Genomic DNA, 16769 nt, shown 5'->3' with positions numbered 1-16769 from the left:
TCATTCCACCTCTTCTATTCTCGGACGACGTCGCTCCCATGGCTGGTCAAGGCTTGCTTCCGGATTGACAGTGAGCCCGGCGAGACGAGCCAAGCCGCTCGCACTCGTCCCGGTTGGTTGCGGAAGCAAACTGCCGGCCTGCCAGTTCTGCAAACTCTCCACGACGTCCCGTGCATGTTGCTGCACAAGCCCGTCGTTGTCCGTGGTCGCGACGTAACCCAGCGTCCGTTGGATATCCCCCTTGCTAGATTCCGTGAGCCCGAATCCGAGCGAGCGCCCACACTCTCTTGCTTGGTGCAATGCTCGCACGAAGCTGAGGACAACCATGATGGCCGCCCTGCGAAGAATGCCGTGTTGAGCATCTCTCTCCATGGCCAGAATGTTGATACAAAGGTCCACTGCGTCGGACACAAGCGCTGGTCCAGTACCACCAATGTTGGTCTCCAACGCAACACCAAACACGGAGAGGGCCGATGTCCGCATCCGAACATCTTCGCTGCCGCGTTTGCTTTCCCAGCCTTGTAGGATTCGTGCTAGTATATCATTGTTGGCCTTCTCCTCTTCCGTCATTCGCTTCTCGTCCTCGAGGTCCACGTCCACGTCCTCGTCCTCGTCCTCGTCCTCGTCCTCGTCGTCCTTGCTCGAAGCGCGGGATCGCCTCAAGGCAGCCAGCTTTTCCTCTCGCGCTTGCTTGGCCATGGTTTTTGGCCTGTGTCCTCGTCGACCAGCAACAGTCAGCAACATTTCCGAGGCCTGCCTGGCCACGTCTCCTGAAAACGTCTGACCCAGCCGCTCGATGACCTGAACTAGGGCTTCTCCAAATCTGAGACGGACGTCAGTGGTAGACTTTTCTTGGGCATCGAAATAATTATCGAGCAACTCTCCAATAGTCGATTTGGGATGTCTGTTGGCCAGCTGCGTGAAGATTTTGACCACTCTTAAAATAACGTAGTCTTCACTGTCCTTCAATAAACTAGACATCAGAGCTGTGATGGCAGTGATATCCAAGATCGGACTCTCCGTCAGTATGAGCATTGACAGCATGTTGAGACCCTCTGAAACAACCGGCGGTGGGCTTTCGCTGTCCGTGATGTAGCTCATGGCCAAGTTGTGAGTCCTCTTGTCCTCAATCTGGCGGAGGGACGGGGCGGATGCTGATTTCTCGCGCCCCGGCTCAACTTCGTCCCTATACTGGAGCAGCATTGCCAGGTTCCGGGCAGTACCAGACACCTCGGAGCTTCCCGAGCTACTGATCCTGTCAAGCAAGTCTCCGATCTGCTTCAAGTAGTCCGGCTTGATATCCGATCTCTGAAAGCTCGGTGCCGTAACAACAAGATTCAGGAGGCTTAGTGCGACCGAAACGACGTCGTCTCCAAGGGGGGTGCTGCCATCGCCCTTGAGAATCTGACAAATGATGTCCAAAAGTTGGTCAAAGCGACCAACTAGCTTCTCCGGGGGCAGTTCCAGGAGTCGTTGTAGCACAGCAACTTCAGCTAGATCTGTGACGGGCGAAGTCATCGCTTCGTCCCTGGACGTTGTAATTCCGGGACTACCCTGCCCCTCCAGTACTCGGACCCAACGCTGCAAGAGGAAAAGAAAAATAGCAGGTAGTTCCTCGTTCGAACAGGCCTGCGCAAGAATCTGCACAAGCTTATCGGCCTTCGTGTCTATCTCTGCCAACATATGTGCGTCGTCTGACGGGGACCGGATCGGAACAATGGCGTCTATGTTTGATTCGTCAACGATTCGATATTGCCAGAAATCGCTTGACCCGCTGACAGACCCTTCGCAAAGAATGTTCCGAATTATGGGACAAACGCTTTCCGTCTTCCCAAATAGCTTCAGATATGTTTGCACTAGAGCTTGGGCCGGGAGGCTGTACTTTTCCGAAACCGCTGCCGGTGGATTCGAGATGGAAGCCAGTGCCCAAAGTTGGATGATTACGGGTTTCAACGTCCTCATGCATAGACCAGGTGATGGGTTTGACAAAATCAGGACTTGCAGCCGCTTCAGTGCCTGGTGAAGCTGGACGCTGGAAACGACAATCCGGCCACGGCTAAGGTCTACAAAACCACCATTGTCTTGTTCGCTTCTGGGGAAAAGCGTACCGGTTTCTGCCATTCTGAGGGACGGATTGATCTGTTCGAGCAGTGGCTGCACGAATGCATTCCACCCTGCTGCCCCTGTTCTCCATTCTTAATGTGATGCAATTGCGATGCAATGTCAACAACGGACGTGCTTACCTGGGGCGCCCGTTGCCTTCTTACCAAGAATCCCGAACCCAATGATCTGAGCAGCCGTCTTGGCCAGATCCGGACCGGCGTCGCCATCCAGAAGTTGACATAGCTGAGGTGCAATAGCACCGTACCAGTCCTCGGCCCCCAGAGTAGATGGCACGGTTGACAGCAGTCTTGTAGCAACAGCCACGGCTTCGTGAGTGATGCTTGCACCGCTCTTTTGAGGCTGTTCCGAGTCTCTGGCGCCGGCTTGGTTGCTGGGGTGGACAGAAAATATAAATTCCATGGTGCCGCGAACTCCGTCGGAGCGCATTGGCACCAATGTGAGAGTTTGAAACAGCGGCTTCCGTAGCCATGGAGGAAGAACATTGGGCTTGACCAACGAGTTCAAAACCGGCAAGAGTCTCCATGTTTCAGTTCTGTTCTTGCGTTAGGCTGTCGTGACAGATTTCGACGAGAAATCGACTTACTTTGCGACAATCCCATTGTATGTGTCGAGATAGGACTGCCGGCTCCCCTCATGGGATGCAGGGTCGAAAGCCCTTTTTGCCGCCTCCACTAGGCCTTCAACTAGTTGAGGTCTAGAAGACGCCGTATCGGACGATTCAGCCATGAATTTTGCTACATAACATGGTCATTTGGAGATGATATGGTCCCATATGCGCCTTCGCCACTACAAATTACTCGATGGAGGGTTTCTGCGACGCAGCGCGCCATACAGTGCGGAAAACCATATTCGCACGTAAACGCACTGTAAAAACTCGACGCGAAGTCAGCTGCTCTCGTGTCCAACGCGCCGCGCGCGTAGCTTCAAGACACGACCTTGTTACTATTTATTGGCCCGCTGCTTTGATTTCCGGCCTCGTTCATCTCGATCTTCTCACAACCAAGTCCCGGATAGTCGTCAACGACACTTGTCTATTCTTGCTCACAACCTACCAGACACAGACAGCAGCTTTCCAACAGAGACTCCTCCACGCCATGCTTCACTCCTTCGCGCCCGAAACACGGTGCACCTTTCCTCGCGTCGCCTCCTGTACAGTTTACCGAGTCTCACTTCCTCAGGGGATCGAGCTCGGAACTTAACCCTAAGAAAAGATCTGGTTGGAGTATTGCGTCAGTCGTTCGATACATCTTTTAAGCCTGAAAGTGATGCCACATCTGCCGACCGCTGGAAAGCGGCCGGCCGTATTGGATCCTCTCGCGGCGGACTGATGGGAGAACACTTTCCAAGAGATCTGAGCCATGAGTATTCATAAGAGCCTCTGGTCTGAGGACACTCGTCAGCTCAATCCAACGGAACCGTGACGTTGGCTAATGTAGGCAGTCCAAAAGAATGTCGACAGACAAGAAGAGAAACGGCCGATTGGGAGGCTAGCGGAGAGAGCTGAGCCAATGTTTGGACACATACCATCAGTCACTGCGTTTCCATTGAACATGACCTATGGACTGCCTTGCAGGAACACTTGCCAAGTACGAGCGTAGTGAGGATTTCATAGGCACAAACAGAAACACTCGACTGATACTCCCCGTCACCAAGCTTGACATGCTCTCGGATGTCTCGCCGTCATCCAGGCTCCTCCTCGCCGTGTCACCTCTGCCCGTGTCGTCGACAAGCACTTGGGACCACATCTGGGGTTACTCTCAACATGTGTGATACCACATCAGGCCTGGCCAGACGCATTAACTTTCCATTGCAAGCATCAGTGAGCAATGCCGGAAGACGCTAGTCAATCTTTGTGGTGCCATTGGCCCTCAAAAACTTCCTTGACAGCCTTCCGAAAGGAATGAATCAAGACGAAAGCGCGGTTTTTATGGATATCTTTTGTCCGCGCGTTGATGCCCTCCTTGCAAGCTAGCATCGACGATGCATGATGGAGAGGATACAAAAATTAGTCCTTGTTGGCAGCGAAGAACACACAGAAGGAATTGTTGATTTGACGGTCGAGTCTCGTGTTACTGCGTTTTACCTGGGTCTGGTCACCGAGCCGATGAAATCGCGGGAGCATCTGTCAATGAATTCCATGCGGCCCTGGATTCTCTGCCCTGTTGATTGCTACATGCCTCATCCCGGGACCCATCCTGAGTTGGAGTCAAAGTTTCGTACTTGTCTGGGATTGAAGCAAATGGAGAAATTGGCATGGAGATGAACGGAAGCTGGTAACTAGTTGGCCCCCAATCAATTGGTTTCAAAGAGCAGGCCTCGAAGGAGCAAGGCAGCTCTGGTTGTCCTCGTGCCAGCAATGGTGAGAGGACAGCCCCCCCAGCGGCCAGGGGATAAGTCTACCCTTCACACTCCGTACACAACAGAAGCTCGAGGTCTAACAGAAAATTGCAGGGGCTTCGTTCAAGACGCGCATCTGTGGCATCGTGCCGGCCCACGATTTGCACAACAAGGCATTGAAGAATATGTCATATGGGTGTAAAGTGTAAGGCTGTAGGAAAACATCTCCCCGCCAATGACATCAGTTCTCGTAGTGCAGATGGTTTTCGTACGCATCCCGGGAAGCACATGTCGATTGGCGGGATCAGAAATTTTTTTGACTTCTGCAAGGTGGTTGGAGTCGAGTCGCCCCGTTTCGCAGCGGTCATGCCCTCAAGACCAGAGACCCAATAGAGTAACGTGGCGTGCGCCAGCGTCAGCCAGCCCGTGCAGAGTGATGTCACCATGCCGCTGCAGGAACAAGATAAACGCCGTCTCTCGAGATGTAGGATGACGCTCCCGAGGTCGATGGGCGGGTGGCCCACAGCAGACGCATGATTGTTGATTTGCTCCCCCCCAAACACACATCGTAGTCACAGAGCACTTCTGAACCCCTTTCCCCTTCTACCTGGAGATGTTGCCATTGGTATCTCAGCGATGAGAAGTGCCCTCGTGCTAGTCGGCTGCGGCGCCCTGGGCTGGGCCGTTCCCACGGGGACGCCCGTTGCCGCGCAGACGCCTGTTGCGAGTGCTGTTCAGCAGCGGGCTCCTTCGCCGACGCTGGCTGTCGCGCTCGACCAGCGAGGACTCGGCGACGACGTCAAGAGCTACGTGCAGGGTTTGACCAGCGACGTTGAGAGCAGAGCATCCTCTCTTCTGCAATCAGGTATCCTCAACTTTCCGAATGGTTTCCCCGCGGGGACTGCCGTGGAAAAGTCGCTCGGCGTGTCGAGCACCGAGTTGAATGCTGAACCCACGCACGTCCTGAATCTGCCGTGAGTACCGCTCAGTCTGTATTCACTTTTCAGCATGTGTCGAGGCGCTGACTGACTGACGTCTTGTTAGCTCGTATGGCAACTGGACCGAGCATGGCTGGAGTCTCCGGATCCACGGAAACGTGTACAAGGTCCCCAACGTGTCGCAGAGCGCGATTGACCATCTTGCAAACGTCTTCCTGATCGGAACGAGTGTCAAAGACCTGAATGCGACGGAACAAGCGCAGGCACGAAATGTCACCAGGTCGATTTTCGTGGTGCAGCAGGGCAATAAGAGCGTGACCATGAACCTGGAGAATAATGTCGCGATGCAGTCTAATGCCACCGGGGGTGCTGTTAAAGCTGTAAGGAAGGACCGACGAGATATCTCCTCCAATGCCTGCAAATACGTGCTAACCGCGAGGTGTGGCTTTCCAGAAGGGCGGTGCGCAAATGATTCATATGCCGTACAACACGAGCATTGAAGGGGACTTCGACTCGTTTGTTAACCTTCGGAACACGACGGGCCCTGATGGAGGATTCATGGCTCCTGGGAACGAAACTTTACAGATCCAGACCTTGAACGTGTATGCCGACGGGACGGATTCGGGAAATGCCACGGCGTACCTGGTGCCTCCGACGGGTTTGACCGTCGTTTCGGACATTGACGATATTCTGCGCGTGACCAAGATTTACCAGCCCAAGGAGGGCCTCTTGAACACATTTGCTCGACCCTTTACGCCGTGGATGAACATGCCGAGTATCTATTCCAATTGGTCTTCGTCCCTTGGTAACGTGCACTTTCATTACCTGACTACGACTCCGGAGCAGGCGACGAGAAACTACATGGACTTCATATACCGGACGTACCCTCTCGGATCGTTTGATACGAGACCGTTGAACTTTTCAGATACCTCGGCCACGCTGCATATTCGACGGTTCCTGCTAGACAAGATCTTCCAGACGTTTCCGAAGCGCAAGTTTGTCCTGGTGGCCGACACGAGCAACCACGATGTAATGGTGGCTTATCCGCAGATGTTCAAAGACTACCCCGGGCAAGTGACGTGCATCTTTCTGCGAAATACTAGCGCCACGGACTCGGGTGATAAGTTTCCGTACGATACGTCGGGTTTCAAGGGCATCCCGCAGGGCCACTACATGTTCTTCAAGGTCCCCGAGGACTTGGCTCATCTCGATCTCGAGAACGGACATTGCCTCAACAGTACCGTGCCCCAAAATGTGACATTTGGAGAACAAGGTCTACCCCTTGGCCTTGGAGACAAGGGAAGCTTCGCTGGTCGGACCCGGATCGGGGCTTCAAAGGCTTTATTTGTAACGCTGACGGTCACGGCTGCGGCTGCTATCTTGTAGTCACGCAAACCTTGCCCCGGATCGGATGGGCTCGATTTGTGCTTGCTAGATTATATTATTTCATAATGCATTAATGAGTAGGGGGCAAGCCTGTTGATATGTCGAGACCGTCTTACTTGATCATCCAAGCAGCGTACATTTCCGCAACAAAGTCAAACTCTTTTCAATTGAGGATTTGTTTCTTCCTTGGTGGGGGGTTGATGCTTATTGCCATTGCCGCTCTTTCATGCAGGTGACAGAGTTGTAGGCGTGCTTTCAGGCCCTGTGCCTACTCTACGGAGCACAGGCGCCTGCATCGTCGCGATTATCCCGTCACGAGAGTCCCGTCGCAAGAGGGACTAAAAGCATCGTGCCTTCTGTCCTGGGCCTCCTGGCCCTGGTCGATCTCAAGCCAGGGGCAGGTGTCGGGTTGTACAGTTCAGACCCTGAAAGTTTAGCCAGGAGTGACATAGCAGGGGGGTAAAAGCCAATAAGAGATAATCTTTACAGAGAGAATATGGGGCAGGAAAAGTACCTGATTATCCGAAGATAAGTCGTCGATTACTTCCCTGTTACGTATTTGAATATCAAATCTAGGAGTCTTGATGTTGAACCTAGCGGCCGGAGGCGACCCATATTGTAGCTAAGTCACTACCTAAAGTAGGTACTTACTTAGGTAGCTAGTCACCTAAGTAGGTAGTTAATAATTACTGCTAGAAACAAGCCGAGTTGCTGTTAACCCCAAGGTCCCTTTACACAACCTTCCGCAAACTTCTTTGTCAGGTCACTCATGGCTAAACTCACAGGGGTTTGATCGTACAATGTCTTTTGGTCTCGGATGAATCGTAGGCATCTTTTCTTCAGAGCAGGTTCAGCTTTGGTCCAACGACGTCGCGATTTGGGGATTCTGACGAGAGAAGGTTGACCGCCCGAATGTGGACCTGAACCCAAGATCATCAAGGAACAACATACTCTTCTCCACGCTTTTGCAGGCCAGTGCAAATGGAGAAGCTGAGCATCAGGGTGACTGACCCACCAGACACGTCCGTGGCACAATGGGCTTGACAGGAAGACCCCATTTCCGTCTTTGTGCCAACCTTGGGAAGACTTGGAAACAATGAGCTCACAAGTCAATAAAATGGACCAGCCTCGTGCTCGTGGGTAAACCTTGTCCAACGACACCTCATCCAAATGGGTTTGCAGGGCTTCTGACTGCAGAATGTGCTCATTAGGCAGGCCAAAACGTGATCCCGACTTTCATGTGCATTGCATGTTCAATGTCGTGCCAGATGCCAAAGCTCTTGTACTTTCCAGGTAGGGAAATCCTCGCACGGATGCTTGGTGTCGTGAATCCTCATGGCCTTCTCTTCTTCTTTTTCGCTTTCGTCACTCGGGACCCTCCTTCGCATGGCGTGTTGGGCACCTAACACCGTCAGGAGGGTCTCGATGAACAAGCTGGGCACCTTTGGAACACACCTTTGTGACGTGCTTTTGTTTTCGAACTTGGTTCTTAGTCGGTTGGAGTACTCGGTAGAATGGCTTCAGCGGTTTTTTTTTCCTTGGAGGGGGGCGGTGCTAGAGTGTGAGGCCACCTGGCGTCGAGCGCTTGACAAGAAGTGGGCAGGCGCCACCAACGGTCTTCCAGGGCCGGGAAAGAACGTCCGCGAGGAGTTACTCCCTTCCAACAAGAAAGGAAGCAAAACATCCAATTCCAACCGTCCAAAATGTGCGTAGTAGGGTCACTCATCATTTGCACTCGAAAGCTCGAATAACCATGCGCATCATTGTCTGGCTGGCGTATTGCAGCACGACCTCTGCGTCCGAGGCCGATGACCAACTGAGCAGCGCCCCCGTTAATGTCTACTGCGACCTGTACTCGTACTACGTACTCGTACGCATACACAGGCGAATTCCAACAAATTTCTACCACAGCACAACGGATCCTAGTACCCTAGTACGGAATACGGATGACAATCTGAACATTGTTCCAACTTCCAGTGCTCTACGGCGCCCTCAAGAATCATGAATCTGGGAGGGTCCACATCTATCAAGCCCACCTTGAACCCAACGTTGCGAAACAACGGTCAACAGCAAGGACACGTTCCCGGGCGATGGTGTATGATATCACAGACCAGCGTTCCTACGCACCATGGACCGACGAGACTCATTCTTGGTCATGAAAACTGTTTTATCCTCATTTAAACAGCGATATGAAGTACCGGGTAGTTGCTTCGTATCCTACAGCAATTCCCGAAGAGAGAGAAGAAAATAAAAACAAGGCCAGATTTTATTAAAGATGAGCTTTGTTCAGAAAACTCAGATCCCCCGTCTGCCACCCATTACATTGAGAAATTAGCATTGTTACCCTGACCACTTGCAATTTATTAGGTCAGGCCCTGTCAGGCCCTGTTATGCAAAATAAGGCTTCAGTGGAGATCGAACGCTCCACTGGCCATCGTCCGCTTTCCTGCAAACTTGCCACGCGCGTCAGGCCAAGTTGTTGTGCCTTGCGGCCCTTGCCCTACCGAAGACATGCTTGTTCGCCGAATCTTCGTGCCAGAGTTGCTGCAGTTTGATCCAATCGGGGCGGCAACTCCCCAGATGAAAGATGATATGCTCAAATGCTGAGGGACCTGCATACATACCCTCTGAGTCATCTGAGCACGAGGGCTCAAAGAAACCTACTCCCCGGATGACACCAGGCCAGGGACTTCGGGCATGGCACTCGTGACCGGAACAGCTGGCGGCGGGCGGGCAGCTTTATCTCGGATGGTCCAATTCTCAGTGGAAGTATTTCCAGCTGGTGCTGAGATAGCATCATTTGCTGGGCCTGCCGGGTCAATTCGAGAAGTCTTGTCTCCGAGATACCACTCCTCTCCCGCAACAGCGGGAGCCACAAGCTCCATCAATGCGTACTGCAGAACACCATCCTGCACACAAGGCACGGCGATGTCTCGGGACATCATCCATCCTGAAGTAGGAGCCGTCTCATCGTCCCGTCCTTCGGCCTGTAGTTTCTGTTAGCACCCAAATTCCAAGGCTGATAGAATAGGAAGGAACCTGACTCCTGGCATGAAGGCTTACCATACAAGTTGCACATGGTGCTTTGTTTACCCATACCCAGTTCTGGCAATTGTGGGTATAAAAATATTTGCAACGATACTTGTAAAAACCTCCAGACATGTTGGCGAGGGGAGATGGAGAAAATTGGTGGGAAGATGGTGACTTAGAAGGTAGGTGTGGGCAGTGATATGTGCGTTGATGAGGATGGAGATGAAGATGAAGACTGACAGGGTCGATGTGCTTGAGTGCCAGGGGAGCCCAGCTCTCAAGAATCGAAGCAGCTCCAGCTACATATTTATATTCGAAGTCGCACTCGACCTCTGCGATCCGGATGTGGCGTGAATCTTGGGGGGGGGGGTTTCTTTCTCGGCATTCTCCAGCGTCTTGATTGTTACTGTCTCTGTGAACCTGTCCTGAGCTAGTCAAAGGGATGGTATCAAAAGCCCAATTGCCGGCATAGGTGAGCGGGAAGCGGAAGCTCGTGAACGACACGTTGGGCATGGGAATTGGATCGGAACTTGATGGATAGGGCCGGAAACGGGCCTCGCCAGGATCGAACGGCCCTGGGAGACGCCAGTCCATGGACTTCGTACCTGGCGTGTACTTGTTGTGCTCGGGTTTTGGGCCGAGAAGTCGACGCTCGAAAAGACGGCATTGAGCCAAGCTCCTTTGCCCAAATGACACAAGGTGTGGTTGACAAGACATGCATCCCCTGTTGAGTCTATCGTGGACTGAAGAGCAGGTCTGGTCTGACACGCGGCGTATGCATACTCTGTACGCTGATACACAGATACTCTTTACTATATCGGACAAGGTGGGTTCTTAGGCGGACACGATGCTTAGATCTTGTACCTTGAGCTGAGGTATTGCTACTGGCAGACAAACCGATGATACAACGACGCCCTTTGTCCAAACAATGGGCTGGAAGACGATCCAACATGACCGCCCCTGCTGAAGGTCCTCAGACGCGTTCTGTATGCAAGTGCGGAGTACTCCGTACTAATACAGTATGTAGTCTTCTTCCATGTTGTCCCATCGTCCCATCATCCTGGCCCTGCCAAAAGCGGGTCTTGTTGGCGGCGGCGGCGTTGGTTGTTGGCGATTTTATCAATCAGCTAATGCTTCACAGCCAGTCTAAGAGTTGCCGCGAGCAGCATTGTCTCCCGTTTATCACGAGAGAAGACGGTGAACAAAGAAGCTCAGGAGATCCATGTACCCCGTTCTGGCCTCTCGACGCCAACACATGCACACTCACACAGACACATAAAACAACAAAAAAACAAAAAAACAAAAAAACAAAACAAAACAGAAAAACAAAGACAAAAGATGAGATGGTACAAAGTACAGCTTTAGATCTGGCACTACAGAACTCCAAGCTCAGGGCCCTCGGAAGGTCCGGGTCAAGCAACGCCTTGAATAGCAGCCAAGATGCCACACACCCCGGCATGGCATGGACAGTGAGTTGCCCGACAAACTTGGATGGCTGCTCTACGGCTTGGCAGCCAGAAATCAATTGCCCACACAGTGGTGGCAATTGGTGGCAACTGGTGGTAGTGGTTTGGGCATTGCCGTTGATGCATCGCTGCGTGTCCCTGGGAAGCACGGCGCGATTGCCAAAATATCGACGATCTAGACCTGTCGTCCATTCCTCGTCTTGGTTCTGCCACTGAAGAATAAAAGATCTCAGAAGATGTGGCCGAGTGCTGTGACGGGCGTGCAACCTGACCATATCGCGGCCCATGCAGATGTTGCCCTGTCGCCCAGCAATTTATGCAAGGCCGCCGATGTGCAATATGTACGGAGTACTGTACTGCAATATTCCGCCCTCGGGCCGCAAGGGTCGTCTGTTGTCTGTTGTCTGACGGCATCAGAGTTGAATATCGCGGCTTGGGCTTGTGGGACAGGAATATCGAAACCAGGTGTGAGGCGTCGGCAATGCTCCCGTCAGCCTAGTTGTCAACTCATCCTGGGGATGTCTTGCTCAGGAGTCAGGGGAGAGCCAACCCAAAATGGAACCCGGAGCCGTCTGTGGCTTTACCATGCCCTGCATCACGTTCGGTCGGCAAAACGACACCCACAAGTCTTGTACAGATTTCAGAATGATTGTACGCATCGCAACGTCTCCTGTAGCTAGCTGATGCACAACACAACACGCGTGTTGGCTCATGTCTGGCCTCCTTTTGCTTCAAGAGACAACGACAGCCTCTCCCCAATCGCGCTGCAGGTGAGAGAGACACCAGGTGAGCCCCGAGCTCCAAGCACTGAGCATCATGCGTCGTGCGAAGCTCAAGTTGGCGGGGCCGATGCAAGGTCCTGAGAGAACGGAATGACAGCAACAGTTTTGCCTGCTGCTTATGGGCGAAAGTGCGGTCTGGGTTACATATTTGGCTGTGGCAAGGCCAAGTCTGGTTGGTTGGCCAGTCGTCGAAGCCCAAGAGATGTAGATGTGTCGTTGGTAAGCGAAGGAGGAATATCTATCATTGGCGCTGCAGCCTCGGTAGGCCAAGACCTTCCTCCTTATTCTTCCCTTCTGGTCCTTCTCCCAGTTTCTTCTAATCTACTGCTACTGCCTATCTCGCTTTGCCGTGAGTATTATCCCGAGCGTTGGGGGCTGGGGCTGGAGGCCCCATACCGCGTACAAACCTAGGCCGTCGTCTATTACATCCAGGACAAGTACAGATGGTTCCGCCGTGACAAGTTAATAACTAGTTCATGACAGCAAGCCACACACCGTAATGCCGAGATAACACGGTTTCTTGCACGCCTTGGTCGTTATACTTGCTGGCCCCTCTTCTCTGTGCCACCTACGAGATATATAGTCGGCATATATTCCGTAGCCCGGATAGCATTCCCGATATGCGCGGGCAATTGTCGACACCTGGAACCTCTCCGCGGAAGAATCAGCATACATGAGACTCCACCCTCCTTGGTGGCCGCCGCGACGGAAGCTAATTCCGGCACACGAACCGGGCCGCTCATGTCTTCGTTTTCCTTTGCAACTTTGGTGTGTGCGTGTTTTCCTTCCCCCCTTCAGTGGCGAAGCGATATTCACCACCGGCGCACGGAGCCGGCAAGCAAGCGAAGGAAGCGCCGTGCTGTGGTTAGTGGCGGCGTCAACGCGGTGCTTGAAGCGGATTCGTTCCACTCTGATGTCATCGGCCAACATGCAGCTCGAGGGTGATCATGGTTCGCCCAGTCTCGACGCTCGTTGGTGGCGTCTGTCAACTTTGGCCATCTAATCTGCGATGTGTACGACCAAGTACCACCACGCCTGCAGCCCCCATGGCCCAATTTGTCCGACCAAGCCCCCCCAGATACCGACAGGGAAAAGGCCACGGAAAGATGCACAGAAAGAGAAATTGAAGCAAGAAGAGCGGCACGACGAATGTCGGCAAGCAGGGGTGGCAGAGGACCGCTCCAACAGCCCGGGAGTTGGGTGGGTTGCGCAACGACACGACACCGACACGACATGCCGCGACGCCATGCCATGCCATGCCATGCTATGCTATGCTATGCCGTGCCATGCCATGCCATGCCATGCCATGCCATGCCTCGTGACGGAGTATCAAGTGCAGATTGCAAATTTGCGCATCCTCTGCCTCGCCATTGCCATCGTCCCAAAAGGGGCCGCCGGGCGTGTCGTTGCCGTGTCCGTCGTGTGTGACAAGAGCTGCATGTCCAATAACCTAGCAAATCGTGTTACACGGCAACGTGAGCTGAGCGTCTCTTACATGGCATTGCACACGGCTCGATCCGGCTGGTTGGCTTGTGGTAAGAAGCACCCCTGTACAATGCGGCGAACTAATAACCACCATCATCGACAATAGGTGCTTGGGGCAATTTCCGTCATGTATAGCATTTTCGTCTTGACAATTGTTTGCTTTTTGTCTTGGGAGGCAAGAATCAGAGTGCATATTCTCTGCCACGGCTCTATTTCTACCGGCCTGCCTGCTCCGGGCACATTCTTCTATGCGCAGCGTCTCCCTGTCGTAGCGAGGGATGTCTATCGATCCCCCTTCCCTCTGGCAGGTTGTTGCTATCAAACCCCCCTCCCCTCTCTCCCTAGCTTCTCAAATCGACGAGTAATCGTTTGATAGATGAAACACTCTTCAAAAAATCCTTTGGTCCTTCTCTGAAAAGGAGGAGTATGGCAACTTCTGCATAATCCTCACGCTATCCCGCTGGACGGGGTTGTCTCAAGGGGCAGGAGACAGGACATTTCAATGCATCCATGGTCCAGCCCGTGCAAAAGATCTCGATAGTTCAATGCGGTGAAATGGCGCTTCGTGGTGGCAAGAAAATTGTCATTGGGTCGTATCGGCTTCATGCCGAGTCCTCATCGCCCAGCTTTCATTGCTTCCTTTCTCCGTTTCTTCTCGGCCGCTCGGGCTAGCGATCTCTTGACGTCTCCCTGCTCGAAGGTATCGAGATCATAGTAGACGGGCGCAATTTCCTACCACAACCGCTCTTGGTAAGTATTCTGCAACCTCGAGGAATGGGAGGGAGGGGGCGTGGCATTTGAAAAAATAAAAGTTCGTGAATTAACGAGAAAAGAGACAACAAGGACTGAACGCCAAAGGGCAGGTCTCGAGGTCAACAGGGGGAAGGGGGCCAAGGCTGTCTGTCACTCACAAGTAGCCATTCTGGCCTGATGCCCGTACACGTACGGATGTATTGCTTCGACGTCAGCACAAATTCATTATAGAGGATCCAGTCAAACTCTGTGCGGAGCACGGTGGACGGATGGATCAAGACGGCCTGATCATCCTTGACGGTGCGGTAGACTTTGCCTGAGCTCTCCTTCATGGCGACCTGCATAAAGAAACCGGCCAGTAGCGCCCGCCGGATGTTAGTGTAGTAGTTCTTGTCCTCAAATGGTGTGGAGACGAGCTCCAAGCCGTGCGTTTCCATGATGCGCTTGAGTTGGGCGCGGACGCTGTCTGCACTGCTCAGGTGGCGGAACGAGAGGAAGTGCTCATGACACCATTTCTTGAGGCTATCTGGGTCAGAGGTAGCCTGGCCCTTGAAGGCGTGATAGGCGTTGAGCAGGGTTAAGTGGTCGCCGTCTGGATGGCTAAAGTGCGACTTCATCTCGTCTGCGCGTTTGCGGTTGTTGGCGGGCCGGACGAAGATCTGAGGCACGGACAGAAGAGACGTGATGCTGAGCATCTCGTTGGAGCAGTAGAACTCGGGGGAGGAAATCAACATGACTGCCAGTGAAGGGTCCAGAGGGAACTCTGATGCCAGGCTGCCCAGTGTGGTGAGTTCGCCGTCGTCGTCGAGACATGCGAGGTAGTTGAGCTCCTCGAGGGCTCTCATCATGGTTTCTGGTGCGGGCGGGTCCATCAGATCAAAATGAACCAAATCCTCGACACCCAGCTTCTTCAGTTCCAGAACCGTGTTGGCCAAGTTGGATCGCAGGATTTCGGGGTACGTCTGCTGTATCAGCTCCTTCTTGAATGCCTTTTCTGTGTATAATCTGAAGCACTTTCCGGGCTTGGTACGACCAGCACGACCAGCTCGCTGTTGGGCCGAGGCCTTGGAGATGGGAGACACGAGGAGAGACTCGACTCGGATACGAGGATTGTAAATCTTTTGTTTGCTGAAACCAGGATCCACGACATAGACGATGCCGTCAATGGTAAGCGAGGTTTCTGCAATGTTGGTGGACACGATGACCTTGCGGCCGGGACGGCCTCCCTTTCTCAACGGCGACGGGGCCTTCTCGAAGATCTTCTGCTGCTGGTGAGGCGGCAGGGTTCCGTACAATGGATACACGACCAGAGGTCCCGCGTCCACCTCTCTTTGTAGTTCGTCGGCTTCCAGACTGATTTTGCGGCAGGCATCTTCAATCTCGTCCTCACCGGTCAAGAAGAGGAGAATATCGCCCTCGCCTTCCGACGCATGAATCTGCAAGACGGTTCGAATGGCGGCCTCGACGTAGTCTTTCTCCGGCTCGGGCGTGTAGAAAATCTCGACGGGGTGCGTTCTGCCGGGCACAGCCAGCAGAGGCGCGTCATTGAAGTATTTCTGGAATTTTTGCGCGTCAAGCGTGGCAGACATGACAATAATCTTCAGGTCTGGACGTCGGCCCGCGATCTGCTTCAGCAAAGCCATGAGAATATCGGTGGCAAGCGTGCGCTCGTGGGCTTCGTCAAGAATGATGCAGCTGTAGCGAGACATGTCGTGGTCGTGCATGGCTTCGCGCAGAAGCATACCGTCCGTCATGTACTTGAGCATAGTTTTGGGGCTTGAGCAGTCGTCGAATCGGACACTGTAACCGACCTCCTCGCCCAGAGCGACGTCCATTTCGTCGGCGACACGCTGTGCGACGGACGTGGCGGCCACTCGACGCGGCTGGGTGCAAGCGATGAGCTTGCCGGTGAGCTTGGGCAGCTCATCGTACACAACGTACTGGGGGATCTGGGTCGTTTTGCCGGAACCAGTCTCACCGACAAACACGAGAATTTGAGTCGATTGGTATTTGTCGAGAAATTCTTGCCTGAAGCAATCGAGTCAGAGCCTCTGCTCTCTTTGGGGCTGATGGACCGGGGAAGTATTTGCATACCTTTGCTTGTGCACTGGCAAGTCGCGGCGAGTTTGAAGAATCCTGAAGTACTGCTGAGAGTGGGATTTGCCCGTAAAGGGGTTGATGGCAGAATCTTCCGCCTTGGAGGCTTGGGCAGCAGTGGTTTGGCGGCGCTTCATGCCCGCCAAAATTGAACCTGGTGGCGCTTCATCGCCGTCATAGCCATTGCTCTCCTGGTCCATGTGGGCGAGGTACGGGTTATATGTTTCCTCGCGATCGCTTTTCTTGGCCGTTTTTCTGGGAGTCTCGTCTACGTCGGCGCTGGCTCGTTTGATGGCCTTGGAATCGCTGAAATTGGACATTTTGACAACGATGCTGCTCGGTGGAGCGGCCCATGAATGCTGAGCACGTTG

General features: G+C 53.3%; 4 protein-coding genes across 4 annotated transcripts; 1 reads left to right on the top strand and 3 right to left on the bottom strand.

Annotated features, from left to right (window-relative positions):
• MAM_00840 (uncharacterized protein) lies at positions 1-2850 on the bottom strand (the record flags this gene model as incomplete). Its single annotated transcript, XM_040819639.1, has 3 exons — positions 1-2183; positions 2244-2656; positions 2708-2850. 3 exons carry the CDS (start codon positions 2848-2850, stop codon positions 1-3), a joined length of 2739 nt encoding a protein of 912 aa, XP_040682904.1.
• A 2247-nt stretch (positions 2851-5097) lies between these two features.
• MAM_00839 (uncharacterized protein) lies at positions 5098-6785 on the top strand (the record flags this gene model as incomplete). The annotated part of the gene is made up of 3 exons (XM_040819638.1): positions 5098-5435; positions 5506-5779; positions 5853-6785. The coding sequence occupies 3 exons, from the start codon at positions 5098-5100 to the stop codon at positions 6783-6785; spliced, it is 1545 nt and encodes a 514-aa protein (XP_040682903.1).
• A 2660-nt stretch (positions 6786-9445) lies between these two features.
• On the bottom strand, positions 9446-9947 carry MAM_00838 (uncharacterized protein; the record flags this gene model as incomplete). The annotated part of the gene is made up of 2 exons (XM_040819637.1): positions 9446-9772; positions 9885-9947. 2 exons carry the CDS (start codon positions 9945-9947, stop codon positions 9446-9448), a joined length of 390 nt encoding a protein of 129 aa, XP_040682902.1.
• Positions 9948-14420: 4473 nt separating this feature from the next.
• MAM_00837 (pre-mRNA splicing factor ATP-dependent RNA helicase PRP43) lies at positions 14421-16718 on the bottom strand (the record flags this gene model as incomplete). Its single annotated transcript, XM_040819636.1, has 2 exons — positions 14421-16329; positions 16396-16718. The coding sequence occupies 2 exons, from the start codon at positions 16716-16718 to the stop codon at positions 14421-14423; spliced, it is 2232 nt and encodes a 743-aa protein (XP_040682901.1).
• Positions 16719-16769: the final 51 nt, after the last annotated feature.

This window comes from Metarhizium album (genome assembly GCF_000804445.1).
Source record: "Metarhizium album ARSEF 1941 chromosome Unknown scaffold_1, whole genome shotgun sequence".
In the NCBI taxonomy this organism is placed as follows: domain Eukaryota; kingdom Fungi; phylum Ascomycota; class Sordariomycetes; order Hypocreales; family Clavicipitaceae; genus Metarhizium; species Metarhizium album.
Note: the sequence above shows the minus strand (reverse complement) of the source record. Positions and strands in the feature narration are given on the sequence as shown.